Below are 16,473 nucleotides of genomic sequence, written 5' to 3'. Positions count from 1 at the left end.
AGGAAATTTAAGAATTAACTGCAAAAATGGTAGTATGAAATGGCTTTATTTCACAAAAGATAATAGTCACATACACAAACATAGACGTTTCTGCATTAAAGCCAACTTATATATCAATAATATATCAAAGAGTAAGAAAAAACATACATAACACATTCACATTTGTGACCCTGGACCACAAAACCAGTCATACATAGCACAGGTATATTTGTAGCAATAGCCAACAATACATTGAATGGGTCAAAATTATAATTTTTTTATTTATGCCAAAAATGTATCAGCTGTTTGGACTCTAATTCTGACGGCACCCATTCACATAAATTGGTGAGACAGTGATGAAATAACATTTCTTCAAATCTGAGCACATTTTCAGCTAATTATAATTTTTAGGCATGTTCAGTAAAGATATTTCTCAATATTTAGATTTTTTTGCACCCTCAGATAGTTGTATCTTGGCTAAATATTGTCCTATCCTAACAAACCATACATCAGTGGAAAGCTTATTTGTCCATGTTTTATAAATGTCAATTTCAAAAATTTGGTGTGGATTATTGTGACGTTTTAATCAGCTGCTCGGACTCTCATTCTGACGGCACCCATTCACATCCATTGATGAGACATTTCTACAAATCTGGGCACATTTTCAGCATTTTTTTAGGCAAATTATTCTTTTAATGTATTGTTGTCTTTTACAAGACTATATAATTAGACTTTATTTACTAAGTCTTAATATATTCGGCAAGTTTGCTTTGCCAGTTCATCTATTTTTTAGTGTAGAACAAGAATACTAATTAAGAATTAATTATGCACAAAAATGGTAGAATGAAATGGCTTTATTTCATAAGCCAACTTATATATCAACATTAAATCATAAAGTATGAAAAAACTTGAAAAAAAAAATAGCATGGGTGTAATTCTAGCAATAGGCAAAAATACATTGTATGGGTCAAAATTATAATTTTTTCTTTTATGCCAAGAATGATTAGGATTTTAAGATCATGTTCCATGAATATATTTAGTATATTTTATTTCCTACCGTAAATATATCAAAACTTAATTTTTGATTAGTAATATGCATCGCCAAGAACTTCATTTGGACAACATTTGCAGATTCTGAAATGAAAGCCAAATGCCCTAACAAATAATCCTAACAAACCATACATCAATGGAAAGCTTATTTATTCAGCTTTCAGAATATGTATAAATCTCAATTTCCAAAAACTGACCCTTATGACTTATGACCTTATGTTTTGTGGTCCAGGGTCACATTTAGTAGAAGAGGCTTTATGGTGAATTCCATTGACGGTCTGCAGGTGGCGCTGCAGCCACTGTTATAAACTATTGATTTATTTTTACCTTATACATTAAATATATTTCACAATAATTTTTTTGACAATAAAATATAATTAAAAATATATAAGTTAAAATATAAATGTACATAAAAAAAAAAAAAAAAAAATATATATATATATATATATATATATACACTACTGGTCAAAAGTTTGGGGTCAGTAAGAGTTGTAATGTTTTTAAAGAGAGTCTCTTGTGCTCATCAGTGCTTCATTTATTTAATCAAAAATAAAGAAAAAAAAATGTAATATTGCGAAATGTTATTACAATATAAAATAATGATTTCTATTGTAATATACTTTAAAATATAATTTATTCCTGTGATGCAAAGCTGAATTTTCATCAGCCATATCACATAATCCTTCAGAAATCATTCTAATATACTGATTTATTATTAGAATGATCTATATTGGATTATATATTGCAACGGTTGCCCTGCAAAGTATTTATTTAGAAATTGTGATATTTTTTCAGGATTCTTTGATGAATAAAAAGCTCAAAAGAACAGCATTTATTCAAAATATAAATATTTTCTAACAATGTAAGTATTTGCTATCACTTCAATTTAACACACCCTTGGTGAATAAAAGTATTAATTTCTTTCAACTAAAAAAAAAATGAAGAAGAAGAAAAATTTACTGACCCCAAACTTTTGACCGGTAGTGTATATATGTAATATACATTTATATATTTAATTATATGTTATTGTCAATATATATATATATATATATATATATATATATATATATATATATATATATATATATATATATATGTATGTGACCCTGGACCACAAAACCAGTCTTAAGTCGCTGGGGTATATTTGTAGCAAAGCCAAAAATACTAATTAAGTAAAGAAATTAAGTAAAGATCATGTTCCATGAAGATTTTTTTGTAAAATTCCTACTGTAAACCTATCAAAATGTAATTTTTGATTAGTAATATGCATATATATATATATATATATATATATATATATATATATATATATATATATATATATATATTTAATTACATTTATATTTTAACTTATACATTAACTAATATATTTTTTATTATATTTTATTGTAAAAAACAATATATATATATATACATATATATATATATATATATATATATATATATATATACATATATCAATTAAAAAAACTACATACACACACACACACACACACACACACACACACACACATATATATATATATATATAATGTACATTTATATTTTAATTTACATATTAACATATTTTTTAATTATATTTTATTGTAAAAAAAAAAAAAAAATATATATATATATATATATATATATATATATATATATATATATATACATATATATATATATACATATATCAATTAAAAAAACTACACACACACACACACACACACACATATATATATATATATATATATATATATATATATATATAATGTACATTTATATTTTAATTTACATATTAACATATTTTTTAATTATATTTTATTGTAAAAAAAAAAAAAAAAAAAAAAAAAAATATATATATATATATATATATATATATAATCAATTAATCAATAAATATATATTGATATTGAGTTGTGTGTTGCTATCAGAGAGTATGTAAAGTGTAAAGCAGCAGTTGTAGTACCTGAGGCCAGCGGAGCCTCCACCCCTTCCCCTCCAAACCCCAGCCCTCATGATCTGCTCCTGACTCCTGAATGGTGGAGTCATTTGTCAGTTTTGCAGGGTGGTCCTTCAGGCTGTTCATTGAGGAGGAGAAAAGTGCGTCCAGATGCCAGTGAGACACAGCTGTGCGGCGTGAACGCGCGTCTAAACGCTCCGCGACTCAAGAAAAACGCACTTTCTGCGCTGGACAAAACTACTTCAGGACTTTCAAAACTCGCGGAGGACTGGGATATGCCATGCTACAGGGTTTGGAGGACTCCCTGCAAAGTTGGAACGAATGAATGTGGAAGTTGTTAATGTTTTTAGGGCTGTTTCCAGCACCATGGTCTCTCCTGTCAACAGGTAAGACGACAAACCTGACGCGCAGTCTGCTGCTTTGAGGAGAATAGCCCACTGTAAACCATGTCTGAGGAGAACTGAGGAACCTGAGCAGACCTGAGCGAGATCTTCGGGATTATCTGGACTCTGAGGTTCTTCACTCTTTGACTGCCATGAGGACTAGACTAGATTTAGACTGAAGTGAGTCTGGGCTCCTTTGGGCCGGAGCGGATCATGTCCTGTGGCCGAACTCTGCGGAAAGACTGGACCTGAAGAGCTCTGGAAGCAGATTTCTCCATTCAGCATCTGATCTCACGCAGATTGTGATATGATGGCCTCGGAGGTGGTGTGTGGACTTATATTCAGATTGCTTCTGCCAGTTTGCCTCGCTGCAGGTAAGGCTTTGTTTACTAAAGATTGAAAGAAATGCAACCGAAATGAACATAGAATGATACGTAATACAAGTAGAATTGGATGTACTTTATTTATTAAATCTATATAAAGATGGTCATTTAATTCAAAAGAAGTTTAATAAATAAGATAAATATTTATTCTTATTATTGTAAAAATATGTAGGCTATTTATGTGAATTAAAATGTTATATAATTTAATTAATTAAATGTACTATGTTCCGGTTTGTTTCTTTTTGTTTGTTTGTTTTTTGTAAGTATTTGTGCATATCAGAAAATTAATATTAATGAAATAACATATCTATCTATCTATCTATCTATCTATCTATCTATCTATAACAGAAATTTATTTTATTTCAATAATATTAAGTTATTTTAATTAAATATATTTAAATTAAACTTAAACACTCTTTTTTTTTTCAAATTAAAGTTGACTCATTTTCATACTTATTGTATGGTTATTATGTAAGATAATTTTATTAAAAAGAAAAATAAATGGATATTGTTTAAAAAATATATATTATTTTATAATTTGTGACCCTAGACCACAAAACCAGTCATAAGGGTCAATTTTTATTTGATTTTATTTACTGACACTTCTGAAAGCTGAATAAATACGCTTTCCATTGATGTATGGTTTGTTAGGATAAAATAATATTTGGCAGAGATCTGAAAATCTGGAATCTGAGGGTGCAAAAAATATTGAGAAAATCGCCTTTAAAGTTGTCCGAAGGAAGTTCTTAGCAATGCATATTACTAATCAAAATTAAGTTTTGATATATTTATGGTAGGAAATGTACAAAATATCTTCATAGAACGTGATCTTTATTTAATATCCTAATGATTTTTGGCATAAAAGAAAAAAGTGTCCCATACAATGTATTTTGGTTGGTTTTGTGGTCCAGGGTGACATATATTTATATAAATTTGATGTTTTTGAAGTTTGAAGTTAATTTAATTAAACATATTTTAATTCAAATGAAACATTTTACTTATTTGATTTAATAATGACTGCTAACGTAACTGATAATTATTAAGTAAGAAGAAAACAAAAAAAATCAATCCAATTATAACTGGTTGTAATTTGTTTGACTTAATAAATGTGTCTTGTTTTAGATCTGTTTCCATTTTAAGATCATTTTCTAAATTGTTATTCAGTTAATAGCCATTTTATTTAGTTTTTATTCAAATCTTTCATCAACAACAATGTCTTCGCACAGTAAAGCTTAACAATCAGTTTTACTGACCGTACTTTGTCAACTCATGGTTCTAGACTATTTTGGACTGTACATAACTAAATATAAGCATAAACCTTATCATAAACTTAACTTACAATATATTCTTTATATAAAAACTCGCTGCACGTCAAGTTTATAATTTGCTGAATGTTATCTCAATCAGGTTAGGAAAGTTAAGAAGTCTTTAAAAAGCCCATGACATAAAAAGCCATCAGTTATGATTGTATAATCAATTCACCGATCATTAGTGCTTCACTTACCAAGTAGGTCAAAGGTACACATACTTAAGTGCATGCTGCAATTTTTTGCCCGTTTTTGCTGTTGATTGCAATGCTGGTTTCAATTTGATATTTGTTGTTGTTTGTGAGCAAGTCTGTGAGCATTTAGAAATTCTAGCACTGATTTATGCACCATTTATGCATCTTTCCCCATAATAATTCAAGCTCTTTGGTAGTTTTGGTGTGAGATGAGTAATACTGCACTCAGTGTTCGTCCAAACAGACCGTCTGGCTAAAGTAAGCATGCGTCTGATAGCAGAGAGACAGACAACAGAGCTTCTGTCTATCAGCGCCGTGCAACTCTTCCTGTCTCTCTCCGCTTCGGTTTTCCCCTCTCACCGAGATCAAATACAGAATATTTTACATTTACACTCGCAATTGTCTGTTTCTGAGTGAAACGCCTTCTTCTGCTCCTCCGTGTGTTGATTGTCTATCAAACATCTGCCATCTCTCATGACTCACGCTCAGTGTTTTCACAGATAGTGAAGGGCTTGACTTCTTAAAGCTCTTGCCATAGATCGCTAACAATCGAGATCTCTGCTTTCCCACAGCCTGCTGGTACGCCCCATTCTTCAGTAACACCAAAGACTGTTTATTTGTGATAAAACGCCCAACTGAAACAAGATCACAGAGAGAACAGTCAGCCTACATAAAACAGAGCTGCTTCAGTGCCTAGTGAGAGACTTACCTAATCTGTGTTCACTACGCAACACTGCTGGCCACAGAAGTATGTAGCCTTCTGAGATGACTCAAATGTGGACCACAAAACCAGTCGTATGCATCATCTGAAAGCTGAAAGCATTGATTTATGGTTTGTTAGGATAGGACAATATTTGGCTGAGATTTGAAAATCTAAAATCTGAGGGCAAAAAAAAATCTAAATATTGAAAAAAATGCCTTTAAAGTTGTCCAAATGAAGTTCTGAGCAATGCATATTATTAATAAAAAAATACGTTATAAAATATTTATGGTAGGAAATTTACTAAATGTTTTTATGGAACATGAGCTTGAATTAATATCTTATTAAAAATAGATAATACAACACTGCAAATATCCTTTTCTTACTTATCTGAAAATTCTTGTATCAAGAGTAAAATGTAAATATTGTTGTCTTGTTTTAAGAAAAAAAAAACAAGTCAAAATTAATTGAGTTTTTGCTTAGAACAAGCTAAATAATCTGCCAATGGGGTAAGAAAAATAAGCTTGTTTTCTTTTTGAAATAAGTTTTTTTTTCTTACCCCATTTATTATAGATTATTTTGCTTACACACTTCATTTGGACTTGTTTTGTCTGAAAACAAGACAATAATTTTTACTCATCTAGAAAATCCTTTTTAGAACCATTTAGACAAAAAAGGTTCTTCTGTGGCATCACAAATCACCTTTATTTTAAAGAGTGTATGCTAGAATGTACTTTTTAAAGTAATAATATTATTTCTAAGCAATATCATACATTCAGGATATGCTTTTAAGTTTTTTGTTTAAGTTGTAAAGAAACATACAACATTTTATTTTACAAAAAAAATGAAAATGCAGTTTTGTTGTAAATTTATTGTTATATTATGATTTTATTATTATAATCGTGTTATTGCATTTTAAGTTTGATTGAATAATCAGAAAAAAATGAAAATACAGAATTTAGAAAAAAAATAAAACTGATGAGTAAAATTATTGTCTTGTTTTCAGAAAAAAACAAGTCAAAATAATCTGCCAATGGGGTAAGAAAACAAGAAAATAATTTTTACTTATATAAAAAAATCCTTCTTGATTTAAGAATTTTTAGATCTTTTGGATGGAAACAAGACAAAAAATCTAAGAAAAGCATTTTTTGCAGTGAATTTATTTTCGGCCATTACTACGTAAGGTTTGTTTTTTGGTCCAGGGTCACATTGTAAAGCAGCATCACTTCACAACAATCCCAGAATGCAGTGCAATAAGCTTGGATGAGTAGAGAAAAATGCTGATTAAAAACAGCATTAGCTGTTTTCTTCAGTAGGGAAACCAGACTGGAAGACCAACTAATAGCTGATTTCATTTTTTTTTTTTTTCAGCAGGTATTAGTTCTAAACTCTGAAAAATAAATAAATTATTCAATTTGGTTTAAATGATGTATTTCACCTAATATTTGTGTGCTACGTGCTTTTAGTATCGTATTGTCAGCTTTGCGTAATGAAACTTTACTGGAATTCGTTGAGAGCTGTTGGTCATTTGTGATGTTTTCTATTGTTTTTCTTTGTAAGCACGCCTGTTTTCAATGAAGCTGGAGTTTTCCATCAAAATAAAAGCTCTGCTGTGTCATTCCGTGTCAAATCAACCAAATTTCAAAAATTTCCCCAGCTCAAATTTTTGATTTTGCTAATATGTATTCTAAAGAAAGATAGACATGTATAGTGATGAAAGCCAAAATATTAAATGTCATGGATGAATATTTACTGAGTAATCCAGTATTTTGTAGAGGAGGGTCAAAATGGCAATTTTCACCTGAGATTCAGAGTCAAGGGGCGTCAAAAGGTATTGTGCTTTAACTTGACTATTTCAGTGCATTTTTAGCTCTCGGACAGCTAAGTTTTATGCAGTTGTTTTGATAGAGGGAAACAAGATACAATTCTAATTTCAACATTATGTCTTCTTCAGACATTGTTGTTTAAATAAAATAAGTATCAGCTGTATACAAAGTGACCAACATTTGGTTTCCAACCACTGAAAATGGGTAACATTCAACAATCTAGACATGGAGTCTCATTGAGATCCTCATATCTCTGGGACTGAATGATGTAGGGCCTAAAAGAAAAGTTTATGAAGAACCAGAATCTAAAACCATATTGCAATATCTTTAATAATTCTTCAGTTATAGGCACGCAAACTTTGGAAAAGAATATTTATGGCTCTCAGACTGACGCAGTTGTCTTGACAGAAAGAAACAAGATACATCTCTAGTAAATTAAAAGAAGAATCATATTGTTTCAAACATACCCACATTTGGTTTTTGACTCCTGAAAAAAGTCTACATTTTAATGATTTACTCTTGGACCCATATTGAAATTCCAATATCTCTGGAAGCGAATCTCATAGGGCATTTAAAATAAAGACAACAAAAGGGAGTTTTGTTAAAACTCAATATCTAAAAGGGCATTGAAATATCTTTAATGCTTCTTGAGTTACAGGCACGCAAACTTTGGAGAAAAACTTGAAAAAGTGCTGTTTCCTCATTTTTGAATGGTCGCCATTGGCACATAATGCAACAAAGATAGCTAAAGTCAACAGATTTTACTAATAGAGCTACTGATCTCTGTGTAAAAAATAAGATAATGATGCTGCCATCTTTCTGAAGTCATTTTTACCCCCCTGTAACTTGACTTTGAATCTCAGGTGAAAATTGCCATTTTGACCTCCCTCTACAAATAGTGGATTACTCAATAAATAAAACTGTGAAAATACTTTTAATATTTTGGCTTTCATCACTATACATGTCTATCTTTCTTCAGAATAAATATTAGCAAAATAAAAAATTTGAGCGAAAATAAAAGTTTGGTTAAACTTGAAGAAATTATGGCAGAAATACAAATAAAGGTGCTTTAAAAGGTTCTTCAAGTGATGCCATAGAAGAACCATTTTTGGTTCTACAAAGAACCATTCAGTCAAAGGTTCTTTAAAGAACCATCTCTTTCTTACCTTTTTATAATCCTAAGAACCTTCTTTCACCACAAAGAACCTTTTGTGAAATAGAAAGGTTCTTCAGATGTTTAATGTTCTTTACTCTTTACTCGTCTGGAAAATCCCTTTTAAACTATTGAGACAAAAAAGGTTCTTCTATGGCATCGTGAAGCACCTTTATTTTTAAGAGTGTATGTTCCTACTGTATACTAAAATGTACATTTTAATGTAATAATAATATTATTTTTAAGCAATATTATACATTCAAGAGACGCTTTTGTCTATGTCCTGTTGTGCAACATTTTATTTTACAAAAAAAAAAATGCAATGTTTTGTTAAATTAATTGTTATTCATTTTATTTTAAAGTTTGAAAAAAATCAGGGAAAAAAAATAGAAAATACGGAATTTAGATACCAAAAATAAAACTGATTTCATATGGCTTTTAGGCTTAGAAACAGCTAGAAAGTGACTTTCTTTCATTCTCAAGTATGATGTAAAGGTCAAATCCTGCTCTTTTCCATCCATTTCGAGTTTAGCGGTTTTCCCAAAGAGGCTCACGTAAGTAATAAAGTCAAATCCAAATAAAACACTGGCTTCCTCTTTAAACCAAATGAATAATTTCCAAATGTTATCAGTATTAGGTCAATAACTGAAGCATTGTAAACACAAGTTGAAGAGATTTCCGTAAATGCTCTTGGGTGGGACGATTTCCATTTTGGTATACCTAAATATTTTATAGCACTCTGGGGAAATATTTTGTATGCACTTAACAGGAAGTAAACATGTGATACACAAAGATGCAACCAAAACTTACAGAATCAAATATTTGCCACGGCTTCCTTATATACGACTCTCTTCATCCTTTCTACCTGTGTGCAAACTTTGCATTACGTTGGGTTATTAATTGCGATCTGACATTTCTGAAAATAACAATTTGTGAGTTTGACCTTGCGTAGGTAGAAGTGTTTATCTTCACGTACCTGCCTATGTTTTGGGCTTCTACTTAAGATCTACTTAAGGCGAGACTTCAGGTGAATAGGGTAAAAAAACAACAACTAAGTTTTCTAAAATATTATGTTTAAATATGCAAATGAGACATTATTTAATGAAATATGCACTAAGTTGCATACATTTCTAGTACAAAAATGGATGTTTTTAAAATTCGAATTTTTTGGACATATTAGAGTCAAAAGTTTTTACAGACAGGATTTTTATGTCATTTTGTCACTCCATAATTTAGAAAAAATATAACAGACAGAAAACAATGTATTTTTTTTTAATCATTTTTGGGGGAATACAATGTGGTATAAAGTCAAGCAAATTCTATATGAACAAATCTCTCTGTGAAAACCTTCAGGATATAGACAGGAATAAAAATGTTAAGTTTGGTGTGTGTAAGTGCTACTGAAGTGGAGATTTATGGCTCAGTGTAGGAGAAAAAACTCATTTTGAGAAAACAGCCTTTAAAAATTTGTACTGTAACTGAAATCTATTGACACAAATGCTATAAAAGAAACACTTAACAGTGTCTTTTGGATGTTTTCTTTCCACTAGGCTGAAAAAAAAAAAACACTTTATGAAACACCAAAAAGCCCTAAATCTCAAACTTGATAGGTGCATGAAAAAATGGCAGTGTCTCCCCTTAAGAAGCCAATGTCTCTGGGTTTTGTTTGTGTTTGAACTGGAGTTTTGAGCTGGTTAAACCAGCAGACAGCCAGTTCATTTGTGGCTTTGCAGAGTCAAAAAGACGTTTGAAACATTAAAGACACGCTGTACACAGTCATGCTCTCATTACAGCTCTTTATTCCACTAAATGAAGTCACAGAGGACTAGTAGACGCATTTAACCCGGTGCCCTTTAGCTAGTTTCGACTGTAGCTTCAAGACTTCGGAAGCCTTTACTCTTGTTTGAAAGCAAACATGATTTGTTTGGTAAAGAAATACCAAACTCAAATGAAACAACATGCTGTCAAAGTCAAAATATGAAGTCAGAAATGAGCTTCTGGCTTTCCCGTACAGATAGTGTCAGTTTTAAGCAAACTCGTATTCTGCACTGTATTTCTTTTCACAATTCAATCAATTCCAAAGGATAAAATCAAGGCCCACTCTAAGTTTTGGCTCATGTCAATGAGACATTTCTGCTAAATAATATGTTTCTTCTTTTAAGGGGAGACACTACAGGCAAAAACACAGTTTTTTCATGCACCTGTCAAGTTTGAGATTTTGGGCTTTTTAGTGTTTCAAGTGTTTTTTTTGTTTTTTTTCAGACTAGTGGAAAGAAAACACTCCAAAGACACTGTTAAGTGTTTCTTTTATAGCACTTTATCTGTTTGTGTCAATAGATTTCAATTACAGTACATATTTTAAAAGGCTGTTTTCTTAAAAGTTGTTGCCCTACATCATTCAGTCCCAGAGATATGGGGATCTCAATAAAGCTCAATGTTTAGATTGTTAAATATTATCCATTTTCAGTGGTCGAAAACCAAATGTTGGTCACTTTGTGTACAGCTGATAGATACAATGTCTGAAGAAGAAGAAATTTTAAAATTATTAAGATTACACAGGATTCTATTTTCCTAGAATTCAGAATTATACAGTGTTAATTATTTCAAGTGTAAGAGAAGTTTAAATTTTTCGGTACTATCACAGATTATACCCTTTAGCAGTAGATACTACTTGGATCTATAACTATGCTTTATATTTTATAACAGTAAAAAAAAAAATTCTAATAATTAATCCAGATGAGGCACATTTTGATAGATGTGAATGCAATGTGTGGCGAAAGCAACCACACTTCTTTATGAGGCGTGGGATTTGTTTAAAACATGTTACATGTTATAATGCAGGCTTAAACTATTGATAACTTCAGAAGCTGTTAAAATGAACAAAATCCCTTCTGCTAAATATACCTGATACTGATTCAAATATAGAATCTCATCAATAAACTACAGAAAGCAAGGTACTGTGCCTCAACTTGACCCTTTCAGTGCACTTTTAGCACTCAAACAGCTATGTTTTATGCAATTATTTTGATAGAGGGAAACAAGATACAATTCTAATTTCAACATTATTTCTTTTTCAGACATTGTTGCTTTAATAAAATAAGTATCAGCTGAATACAAAGTAACCAACATTTGGTTTTCGACCACTGAAAATGGGTAACATTCAACAATCTAAACATGGAGCCTCATTGAGGTCCTCATATCTCTGGGACTGAATGATGTTGGGCCTTGAAAATTAAGATTCTAAAAGAAATGTTTATTAACAACAAGAGACTAAAATCATATTTCTATATCTTTAATACTTCTTGATTTATAGGCGCTCAAACATTGGAAAAAGAATATTTATGGCACCCAGACTGCTATGTTCAACGAAGTTGTCTTAACAGAAAGAAACGAGATACATCTCCAGTTTTAACATTATTTGTAAAATAAAATAAGTATTATATTTTTGCAAACTGACCCACATTTGGTTTTTGACCACTGAAAATGCCTAAATTTTAATGATGTACTCCTGGAGCCATATTAAAATGTCAATATCTCTAGAACCAAATCTCATAGGCCATTAAAAATAAAGATGCCGAAAATGTTTGTCAAGACCCTATATCTAATATCTAAAAGGGCATTAAGAAATCTTTAATACTTCTTGAGTTACAAGCATGCAAACTTAGGAGAACAACTTAAAGTGCTGTTTCTTCATTTTTGATTGGCACATAATGTTATAAGGATTGTTAAAGTCAACTGAATTTACTAATATAACTACCAATCTCTGTGTACAAATGAGATAATGTTGCTGCCATCTTTCCAAAGTCATTTTTACCCCCCTGTAACTTGACTCTGAATCTCAGGTGAAAATTGGCATTTTGACCTCCCTCTACAAAATACTGAATTACTCAGTAAATATTCATCCATGACTTTAAATATTTTGGCTTTCATCACTATATATGTCTATCTTCCTTCAGAATAAATATTAGCAAAATCCAAAATTTGAGCCTGGGATCTCTGGTTGAGTTGACACGGAATGACCCTACTGTCAATTGAGTCAAAATTGCTTTCAAATCAAACAGCTTTCTTTTGACCAGCTTGAACAGTCTTGGAAAATCACTCGAATTCCTATTGAAATCCCTGAGTTTCGCTCATGAAAATTTGCCAGTAAATGCACCTTAATTGCTTCTTCAACACCTCTCCTTCAGCAATCTGTCAGTCAGGAGCAACATTCACTGGTAAGCGTTTTGAGTCATGCTCCATTTAGCCACGGCTTAGTTATACTCCTGCGGCCTCGACGCCGCTTTGTCCTGCGTCTCCCTGCTCTTTTGTGTCCAAATCCCGGCGGGGTGCCACCCTAGACAGCAGACAAAAGCTCTCGGGATTACAGGAACTCAAAGAAGTCATGAAACGTCAACGATCGTGGGATTTCTCCCGCAGAAAATTAGGTTCGTTTGTAGCGGAGTTGGCACGCCACTTCATCTTCCATTGAGGAGATGTCTTAGTTCTGCATGAGCTAGTCCAGACAGCACAACTGTAAATGTTAATGATGTCTTGGAGTTTGAAGGAGACAGTGGAGATTTCAACACGAACAGACGCGCGCTTATGTTCCGTTTAGGCCATTTGTCACAACGATGTACGATACGGCTCACGTATCAAAGGGCTTTATAGCTTTCCGTATCACATTCCGAGCGTTTAATCATAAATATGACGCCGTATTTCATTTCCAGAGAGAGTCGTCATATGCAGGGCGGTTTGAAATGGTCCAGAGCCAATTTTATATTAAATGCGTTTTGATCGGCCATGTGTTGCTTTTTCTTCTGCATAGTGGGACTATTCATGGAGTTTTATCTTAAATGTTTCCTGTCTGTAATCTGACAGCTCACCCTCTGAAATACATTCGACTACCTGAAAGGAGCTTTTGTGCAACACTGGCCAAGCAAGACCTATGTTCAGAGCGTTTCTCACCCCGGCAATTAAAGCCAAGCCGCCAGCAGCGTCCCGCTGTACATCACACCTCAGAGCCGCTGTTCATAAAGAACCAAGAGCGCTGCATTGTTACTCCTGCCAAGATCATGCAACCGTTCTTTGTGTTCTCTGGCGATCAACTTCTGAGAGTCTTACGTATTGCAAAGGACTTTAAAATCATGCAATTCCTTGTAAAACTGACTTCGGTTCTCTATTTTGGGTTTTATGATCACTATTTGGATTATTATTATTTTTTTATATTAACCTTCAGTGCCATTTACACTCAATCAGGGTTGTTTTTATGTTCTGTATCAAATTTACTCATACACAGATATAATATATGTGAAATATACGGTCATATGAAGTAGAAACATATATGAAAACTATTAGAAATGGGAACAATTTCAAATATTATTGGAGTATCATTTTAGTCTTTCTACTTCAAAATTTCTCATTTTTTTTCAATATGCTATATTTTAATATGCAGATTGCTACATATTATAGTATAAAATCATATTTTTTTATATTAGTATATTATTTACTAGAGCAGTTTATATATGTTGTGCACTATAAAGAGTATTTGAAAATTATGTATTGCCTTATAGGCAACATATATACAGTTGAGGTCAAAAGTTTACATACACCTTGCAGAATCTGCTATTTTAGCAAAATACGAGGGATCATACAAAATGCATGTTTTTTTTTAATTTAGTATTGACCTGCATAAGATATTCCACATAAAAGACATTTACATATAGGCCACAAGAAAAAATAGTTGAATTTATAAAAGTTTTTTTTTTTTTTTATAAGAATCCATCTTTTCACACTGAGGACAACTGAGGGACTCATATGCAACTATTACAGAAGATTCAAACACTCACTGATGCTCCAGAAGGAAAAAACATGCATTAAGAGCCGGGGATGAAAACTTTTAAACAGAATAAAGATGTGTACATTTATCTTTTTTTGCCTAAATACCATACTTTTTCCATTTAGTACTCCCCTTCAGAAGCTACAGAAGATATTTACATGTTTCCCAGAAGACAAAATAAGTTACATTTACCCTGATCTTCAAATTCCAAAAGTTTTCACCCCCCCCCCCCCCCCCCCCGGCTCTTAATGCATGGTTTTAACTTTTGGAGCATCAGTGAGTGTTTGAACCTTCTGTAATAGTTGCATATGAGTCCCTCAGTTGTCCTCAGTGTGAAAAGATGCATCTCAAAATCATACAGTCATTGTTGGAAAGGGTTCAAATACACAAAAATGCTGAAAAACCCAAGAATTTGTGGGAGTTGAAGGAGTTTTCTGAAGAACAGCAGGCAGTTTAACTGTTCAGAACAAACAAGGGACTCATGAACAACTATCACTAAACAAAAAAACACAGCTGTGGATCATTCAGGTAACAACACAGTGTTAAGAATCAAGGGGGTGTAAAGTCAATATGAATTCAACTATTATTTTAAACATCTTTTAAGTAAAATATCTTATCCTGGTCAGTATTAAATAAACAATAACATGCATTTTGTATGATCCCTCTTATTTTGATCAAATAATTAACATTTAGCATATTCTGAAAGGTGTATGTAAACGTTTGACCTCAACTGTAGAAATATCAGTCTTGATATAGGGCAATAAATGCCATACAGTATATTATATTCCTTTGTCAGTATTGATTAATTTCTGTTAATTGATAAGAATAGCAACATTTTCCTTAAGTCCTTACCATCAATATATAATAGGCGTCGACCGATTATCGGGACCGATATAAGGCATTTTTACGGTTATCGGTATCGGTCATTTTCAAAACCGATTTGCTGATACCAGTTTAAAAGCATTTAAAGAAAGTGTTTGTCAGGTGCCTTGTTATTTTTAATTTTCACACCACACATGTATATATATTGGTTCAAAATATCGGTTATCGGTCTACTCAATCTGTAATAATCGGTATCAGCATTGGCCCTGAAAAAACATATTTGACCACTAATATATAACAATTTATTCTAATAACATGTCAACTTGTGTAGTTGACAGTAAAGCTTTTTTAAATAGAATTGTATATATTTTTATAACAATTTTAACCATTTTTTTACATTAAATATTTTTCTTTTATTATTTTAATTAATCTGTTGCTCAGCAAAACCATTTGAAGGTAAAGTGTGTGATTTGTAATCACAAGATAATTGTCTATTTTGAAGCAGGTTTTCAAAACCACTCCCCCATCTGCAATTGGTCAGAATCACAGAATGCTCCGCCCCAGACTGACACCATTGGTTGATTCGCTGTTGCTGTGTCTGTAAAAAAATATATGATCAATAAATCATGTCAGCATATGTTTTTCCGTTACTTTAAAATAATATAAACAATATCATGTTTTAAGTTGCACAACTTAAAACAAGCTTGATTTTTAAAGTCAGTTTAATATAATCTATATTAAAAAGACTTGTACAGCCCTATTGATTATACTTAAAAATTTAAGGCAACAACTGGTTTAGCAGATGGGAAAATGTTTTGATTGGTTTGTTATTGTTTGTGCATATTAAACTGGAATCCGGTAAAATATCGTCACATTAAATTGCATGAAAGTTTTCCTCTTATGTGCGACTTTTATA

The 16,473-nt window shown here is 31.7% G+C and overlaps 1 protein-coding gene across 1 annotated transcript in view; it reads left to right on the top strand.

Moving 5' to 3' along the window:
• The first annotated feature begins 3,664 nt into the window (after positions 1-3,664).
• Positions 3,665-16,473, top strand: part of piezo2a (piezo-type mechanosensitive ion channel component 2a) — a 235,552-nt gene continuing 222,743 nt past the window's right edge. The window contains 1 exon segment of the mRNA XM_073830385.1: positions 3,665-3,728. Coding sequence (XP_073686486.1) covers positions 3,665-3,728 — 64 coding nt within the window.

This window comes from Garra rufa, chromosome 24 (genome assembly GCF_049309525.1).
Source record: "Garra rufa chromosome 24, GarRuf1.0, whole genome shotgun sequence".
Classification (NCBI taxonomy): Eukaryota; Metazoa; Chordata; class Actinopteri; order Cypriniformes; family Cyprinidae; genus Garra; species Garra rufa.
Note: the sequence above shows the minus strand (reverse complement) of the source record. Positions and strands in the feature narration are given on the sequence as shown.